General features: G+C 42.2%; 1 protein-coding gene across 1 annotated transcript; it reads right to left on the bottom strand.

Annotated features, from left to right (window-relative positions):
- gpr3 (G protein-coupled receptor 3) lies at positions 1-3,343 on the bottom strand. Its single transcript, XM_047384152.1, has 2 exons — positions 3,083-3,343; positions 1-1,583 (listed from the first exon to the last, which is right to left on the bottom strand). The coding sequence occupies exon 2, from the start codon at positions 1,552-1,554 to the stop codon at positions 562-564; it is 993 nt and encodes a 330-aa protein (XP_047240108.1). The 5' UTR covers positions 1,555-1,583; positions 3,083-3,343; the 3' UTR covers positions 1-561.
- Positions 3,344-8,075: the final 4,732 nt, after the last annotated feature.

Genomic DNA, 8,075 nt, shown 5'->3' with positions numbered 1-8,075 from the left:
TACAATAGAAAAAAAGACTTATTTATTATTCATCAGTATAAAATATTCATCCATCTTTAAAAGGTTGTGCAACAAAAAACATATGGTCAGTACATCTCAAAGTGCTTTTATCAGCATGTGCAAAATATTTTCCCACTTGTTTCTCACACATTTCAAGTAATTAAAACTGGGCTTTGGATCACGTGTTTTCACACTGTCAGGTGTTAAAAACCCAGCGTTTCCTCTCCTTTTAAAGTGCTCACACTCATTCAATCCAAGCATGTAGCGTTCCTTTGATTGTTTATTTCTGGAGGTCCAGTGAAGCTACAGTCGTCTGAGGCACAGAGTATACACCGGACAGTACATTTAGTCCCAAGCTGGCTGCCAGCCAGGACAGTTTAGTACATTCTGATTTGGAGGAATTCATCTCAGAAAAATGCTGCTTGGGTGTGTAGGAGTGTTTTCCTCCGTGGGGGGGCTTTTCACTCTTTGGACATGTACAACACTGAGTGCAGATTCTAAGTGTTTTGGCACATACATGATGATATGTCTGGCATAGATTGACTTCTGCTTTGATTGGTCTTACACATCGACAGGGTAGTGAGTGTGCGTGCTGTGCGAGAATCTGTGTGGGCAGCAGGCGTGGAGCAGCACCTTGCGGATGTCCTTGTTTCTCAGGCTGTAGAGGATGGGGTTGAGCAGGGAGCTGCCTGCTGCTGGCACCAAAGTGGCATAGGTGTACAGAGGAGGACTGGACGCATCTCCAAGCAGCCCCCAGAGGGAAAAGGGCATCCAGCAGCCCACGAACACGCTGAGGACCAGGATCAGACGAGAGAAACCCTTTCCGCTGCTGTGTCTGCTTGGATACGGCTGGTTGGTGGGAAGAAAGTGCCTCTGGGTTGCAATGGCGTGGGCGTGCCGCCTTGCAACACGGCAGATCCGTGCATACAGCTGCAGGGTTACAATTATAACCATAAGGAAGCCACCACATATTAGGGAAAGATAGGTTCGGGTCAGAGGTCGTGCTACAGAACAGGAGTTTGGCTCCTCAAGGCAGTGCCATCCCATGGCAGGTCCCGCGCCAATGACACATGCACCCAACCAGACCAGCAGGAGGAGGGTGGCGGCTCTGCGGCGCGATTGGCTTGAGCCATAGGTGAGGGCGTGGCTCAAAGACAGGTATCTGTCCAGGGCAACGCCCATGAGACTGCAAAGGGAGGCAGTCAGAGAGGTCACCAACAGCCCTGAGGTCAGCAGCTCGGACCAATCGCTGGGCTCCACACAGAACCGGAAGAGGAAGTGTAGAATGAGTGCCACGCCTGCCAGGAGGTCGGCCAGGCCGAGGCTGGCCAGCAGCAGGAAGACCGGGGCACGGAGAGACGGGGTGACCAAGATAGTGGTTACCACAATGGCATTCTCAGTGGCAATGAGAGTCCCTGAAACACAGAGGGTCACGCCCCAGATGGTGAGAGGTGGGACTTCAGGTGGAGAGGAGCTTTCCTGCAGGTCCAGCGGAAGGAAAGGTTCCAGACCCGAGGACTCATCCCAGGGCAGCTCTGAGGCGTTCAGGGTCATGGCTGGTTTAACAGTAGCACCAGTAAAACCTAAAAGAGAAAGTAAAGTGAGATTAGCTTTAATGACTCATTACTGCATCTCTTTGTTCATTAAGCTGGAATTTCAGGGGCACTGTGTGGTTTGAGCTTTTGATGCTGCTGAATGCAAAATGTGGACTTAATGCAAGTATAAAAATGTTTAGCTGTTACACTCATTTATTCTAATGGGGCTGTTCTGTAAAGAGCATCAAATGGTTGTTTGTTATGAAACATACGCTCAAAATAATGCATTTTGAAACTGCTTTTCTTAGATGAAATGATTTCCAAATGCCATTAGTGGTTTACAGTTTTATGTCTTCTTACAGTGCTTTGCAAAAGCATCCACACCCCTTGATAGGCACATTTTGTCCCATTTCATCAAACGGTTTTATCCTGGTAACTATCCATGGTAACTTTGAAGGAGAAAGAAAGTCCTCTGGTCAGACGAGGGCAAAATTAAGCTAATTGACCTACATGCAAACGCTATGTGTGAATGGAAAACACACTGAACACACCATCTCCACAACGAAGCATGGTGGCGGCAGCATCATGTTGTGGGCATGCTTTCTTTCAGCAGGGACATGGAAGCTGCTCTGAGTTGATGGGAAGATGAATGGAGCCGGAAACAGGACAATCCAGTAATGAAACCTGTTAGAGGGTTCAAAAGACTTAGGGTTCAGAGGTTTACCTTCCAGCAGAGCAATGACCATAAACAAATTAGCCAGAGCTACAATGGAATGATTTAGATTCATTTTTAAATGTCAAAGTGGCTCAGTCAAAGTCCGGACAAAAAAGTTGAAAATGTGTGTTCACGGCAATCTCCTAATCGGACAGAGTTTGAGCTATTTTACAAAGAAATATGAGCAGTGATTTATTAATTTTAATAATTTTTTAAGGAAAAAATGTAAACATGTATCATTTTCACGTGATGCGTTGTGTTGGCCTATTACATAAAATGCTAATAGAGTATTCTGAAGTGTGTAGTGGAAACGTGACCAAATGTGAGAAATTCAGAGTATGCCTATAATTAGGATCAGATTTAGTACATTTTATCATGTTGGCTGGTAGTATCAGTGACAACAGCCTGTGGGTAAGTTGTGAAAATTGAATGGTCGATAGGTCTCCTTAATGGAACAGATGAATTATTAATGCATTTAACAGAAAAGCGCGTCACTGTAAATCCGGACTTGATATGATTTTATATCTTACAGCGCATGTCCAGATTTTATTCTTTTTTCCAAAAAATACCATATATATATCATAGCAGATATATTTAACTGTTAGTTTAATATTCAGACCTTATCTTTGTTATTTTAAGATGCATCTGCGTCTTTCATCCTCCTTGCTCTCCAATCCCAGAGCAAGGAGGAGGTATTTCCCACCTCCTTGTGCGGAGAACCCTGTTGTATAACACTCTTGCTGACAGGTTTACTGCACCATATTCACGCACACGTGAAAAAACGTGCATCCCAAACAGCATTCAAATCTTTGCACTGCATTGTGTATCTTACCTTTTGGAAAAGCGGTCTGCAGTGGCTGAATATAATCCGTACTCTTCTCTGATCAGATCCCGGAGAAATAGGATGACGATGAGGTGATGCTGCGCCGGTTTAAAAAATGCTTCAGTCACCGAGCTTCTGTCTCTCTCTTGTTCGCATCCCTCTTTTGTCTTCTTCGTCGACCTCTCCGGAGCGCTTACGGTAGGCAGTGGATGCTTTTCCGCGGGACTCGTCCACAAGAGAGCTTGGCTGACGTCAATGACTGGGAGGCTCGTCCAATCAGAGACTCGCATTTGGGATGCGGCGAGAACGATGAAGGAGGACAGGGAGAGGGCGGTGTGCGTGGAGTAATTTCATTCAGAAAAATGCGGCATCCCATTTGCCCCTCCCACTGCGGCTCCATGTAGCTCTCTTTTATGGTAAATGGTGATCAACAGATGTCCCCCCTCCCTCCTACTCCAACGTACACATTCTTTAATATGTCCCAGAGAGAATAATGGGGGACTTGCTTTTTTTCGGGCAAAAAGGTCCTCAGATGATTGGGGGGGGGGGAGTCATGGCTGGAGCTGTCCATGGTGCTGAAACGCATCGGGGATGACTCATGGGGAGATGTCCTGCAGAGCGACGCGAATCTGCGTGAAACGAACCTCTGTGGGGGCTTCAACTAAAAAACACCCATTTATATCAGCGGACAAAGAGCCTTTTTGTCTTTAATCCACAAATTATTTATTTATCCTAGTTTGCAGATTTGTTTTTGCTGATTTTTATTTATTGGCCTACTATAATTATTACTTAAATTATACATTTTAAACAAATTATAACAATCTATATGCAGGAATAGAATCATCATATATTATCGTTTTCAATATGGGGCTTTATAGAGTAACAGAATCATAAAATAGAATCAAAAAAGAAAAAAATAAGCAATGTCATCAAAGTGATATTTGTGATCAATACGTGGAAACATCTGGATATGATTTAGGGATTTAAACGCTTATTTCTCCCCGGCCTCAAAGGACGTTAGAAACAAATCAAACGTTACAAAGTGTACAGGGGAAATATGTTGAGCGGGCTTATTTCCACATCTCCAGACTTTAGAGACTCAGAGTTTATGTTACAGAGATACATTATGTTTTAAAATATGAAAATAAAGCCCCTAGCAGCAACAATTGGAATTTCTTTCTTATTCTTAGGTTTTTATTTGAACAAGGTAAACAAAGAAGCCGTATAAATTCCTTTTTTTAATTTCCGACCACATGTTATATTCAGTCATACTTGTAATGATCTTGCCTCTACTGGCAGACCAAAGAAAAAACCCCAGAAGAAAAATTAAACAGGAATAAAGATCGCGGTTAAACGGTGGCAATTTAATACATTTAGTTTGTTGCTCTCGAATGCATATGCTCGTCAATTACCATAGAAAATCCACCCCTGCAGGCAAAAAAACAAAACAAAAAAACCAAAACGTGGCTTCCCCCTGTCTGAAAGCGGACGTGGGTGATGCAGGATAGGTGTCTGTGGATGGACGCAGAGCAATGAGCTAACTGGGGGGAATCTCGTTGTGTTCGAGCCTTGTATGGTCACACTTCCTGCAGATAAATGCCACCTACGCCACAGAGATGCCTTGAAGTACAACGATCGTAACCTTTCTGTGTCAGCGAGCTTCTCCAACATTCTGCAACATCCCAGGTGTTTTTCCAGATCTTCTGTCGTGAATTTTTTATTTCATAATAGAAGATCTCAAGAACATCATGAATATAGACAAAGTGCTTAAAGATATTTTGCAAAGAACTGACGTATTTCTGATAGCATAGTTTTTAGGCTCGATATAGAGAGGCTTTACCCATTTCTTTTAATTGTGTCATGCGTAATTTTAATTATTTAAGTACAAAAATGTACAGCTGTAAGGGCTATCTCTTTTTCTTTTTTTCCGTCACGTCGGACGGCATTCATGACATGTTAAGATGGTGTGCCACGTTGTAACATGTGAGCAACGTGATTTTCAGAGGAAGAGGTGGTAATGTAATTGTGGGGTTCATTTTATTAACATGCAAAGTGTGTCGTGACTCTGGACTGAATATGTCAGGTCGGTGACTGTGACTCAGTGCATCTGAATGAGACAGTTGCTGCATGTCCATGCTCGGAGTACTTGTACTGTACATTTCTTCTACAGCACTTGCAGGTTTCTGTACAGAAATGTAGGTTGGAGCAGTGGAAATCTTTCTAAAGAGAGGAAACGTTGCTCTTTTTGACTGTGGTGGCATCAGCTATCATCTGTGGTGTTGTCTGGTGGAGCAGTAGCTTGTCAACAGCTGTGAGGATACGTTTCTGAAGAAGTCCAGCTCTGTCTTTGGATGTCAGCTTGACCCTGACTAGGTGATGGGAGACATGAGAACTACAGCAAAAATAACTTCCCTTCTGGACAATGTCTCCAACCCGGTGGATGTTACAGAACTGAAAACCTCTTTCAGTGACAAACTTTTGCATTTGAAATGCATGAAGGAGCTATGAGTCATTCCAGTCAGCAGCTGCTAGACCATATAGCCATCACTAGTACCAGCAAACACACTATGCACAGGTTATTATTTTCTTGTAAATATCCTGTTTTGGCACAAATATACAAAAAGCCCACTTTGTACAGCTTCCCACTGTCTTATTACATTTTGTATAATATACATCTACCATTTTTTTTTATAACTGTTATAACTATATATTTGATATTACTATACCATCTTTATTCTATTTATTTTTGTATTATTACCAATCTTTTAACTGTGTTCTTTCCATTTGCCTTTCACATTGCAGCTAACACACTGAATGTCCCCATTGAGGGACAGAAAAGGGATTATTCAGTTCCATTGCATTGGTTGTCTCCACACCTCCCTAAATCACATCTCTAAAGAGTTGAATAGTGTATTGCAAAATTATTCATAAACCTTCCACTTTTTTTGCATTTTGTCAAATTACATCCACTAACTGCAATGTATTCAATTGGGATTTTATGTAATAGACCAACACAAAGTAGTGTACTATTGTGAAGTGGAAGGGAAAAATATGAAAAGTGTTGCATGCATTTAATTCAGCCTCCTTGATTTAATATGTTACAAAACTACATTTTAGATCAAAACCATTCTATTGAAGGTCTTGGTGCAAGTTTGGGGTTGCTATCCTGCTTGCAGGTGAACCTCTACCTTAAGTCATTTCAGACTAACAGTTTTTATTGCAAGATTGCCCTGTTTTTTGGCTCAATCAATCTCCCAATCAACTCTGATCAGCTTTCCTGTCCCTGCTGAAGACAATTATCACACCATGATGCTACCACCACCATGTTTCATTGAGGAGATGACATGTCAAGCTGATGCTCTAACCAGTAAACCTGCTTCCATGATGGCAGTGTCTCTTGGATGGCTTGTGGCAAACTTTAAACAGGCCTTCTTTGACGAATGGATTTCTTCCTCGAAGGTCAGATTGGAAGAGAGAACAACTATTGGCTCGTAATAATGCTCTTTCTGCCCGGCCTGTCAGTTTAGGTGGACAGCCATGTTTCAGTAGGTTAGCAGTTGTGCCATGTTCAAATGATAGACTGAACATGCTCCATGCGTTTTTCATTGCTTGTGATATTGTTGGATAATACAACAGTGCATTAATCTTCTCCACAACTTTATGATGATGTATTACTGTAACGATGAAGCAAATCAGCCAGAACCCAAAACGCAGCCAGACAAGAGAATGGTTCACCAAAAGATTTATTATTAAAATAATTAGGTTGATGGGGTCCCACAGAAAGTGGTCAGACTGGGAGGTCAGGAATGGAGGTTCCACAGGGGACCGGAATCCAGCCGGGGAGGAAGGGAGAGTGGACAACGGGAGGTCTTGGGGGTTCCGGGAACAAACAGGGGACAGGGACAATTTCCACCAACCAGATGCAGAGTTGTGAGGCAATCTGGGGTAAAGCACTGGAGGGTTTCAAGCAAAGGTAGTCCAGTAATCCGAAGACAGAGTCAGAGACAGGCAGGTTTAAGCAACGGGAGGTCAGAACTCTTCCAAACAGCAGAAGGACTTGGCAAAAATCTGTGGTCAAAAACAGGCAGGATCATAAAACCAGAAAAACTCTCTTGGAACATGAATCAAGGCTTGAAAGCTGTGACTGAGGCAACAGACGATCTCGCACTGAGCTGGTGACGAGCAGCTGTTTAAATAGGAGCAACCCAGTGCAGGTGAAGGCAATTAGTAATCAGCACAGTCAAGGTAGAGCTGAAGGGCTGGAATCATGACAATTACTTGGTCTTCATGACGCAGTTTGCTCCCTAAAGTTCTTGAAAGACTCTCTGGCTCCGCCTCTGGCTTTCATAGAACAGCTGTAATGACATCATTTAAAGCCAAGGGTTATTGTTGTATTTACGGTTAACTTTTTTTTGTTTAAGATTAAAATAGTTTAATAAATGCCTCTGGTTTTCCTTTGACGGATGTTTTAGTTCATAGAAACAGAGCCTTTGCCTAAAACAGACTGTGAGAATTTAACTGCAGTCTCTTTGACCAAGAAAGCTTAAGAAAGCTTAAGTCAGATGTACACAGTAGTTGGTCAGTTTTTTATATAAAGAACTAGTTATTAATTTAGATACATAAAAACACAACCAATAATGCAACTTATGAGTATATAGTACCTATATTACCGTACCATATCCACAAATATATACATAATAAGTTGCATTCGGGACTAACATATCAGTTTATTGGCACTCATTAATAGGGGTCTAATAAATGTGGTCAGCACTGTACCTCAACACATACTTAGCCATTAATCAAAAATTGGTTTTTAGATCCTCAAAGTTTAAAGTAGACATTAGAAAACTACAACAGTCATAAAACAGGTTGTGAAAGGAAATTAGTAACCTAATAAATCCCTATTTGGACCAAGTTATTTAAACACCCGCTTTCTGTCAAGACTTCTGAGGAAATGTACACGTGTCTGCTCATGTGAGTCCTGCCGAGGTAAACTGGTGTC

Source organism: Girardinichthys multiradiatus, chromosome 13, assembly GCF_021462225.1.
Source record: "Girardinichthys multiradiatus isolate DD_20200921_A chromosome 13, DD_fGirMul_XY1, whole genome shotgun sequence".
Taxonomy (NCBI): Eukaryota; Metazoa; Chordata; class Actinopteri; order Cyprinodontiformes; family Goodeidae; genus Girardinichthys; species Girardinichthys multiradiatus.
The sequence above is the reverse complement of the archived record's forward strand: the minus strand, read 5'-3'. Positions and strand labels throughout refer to the sequence as shown.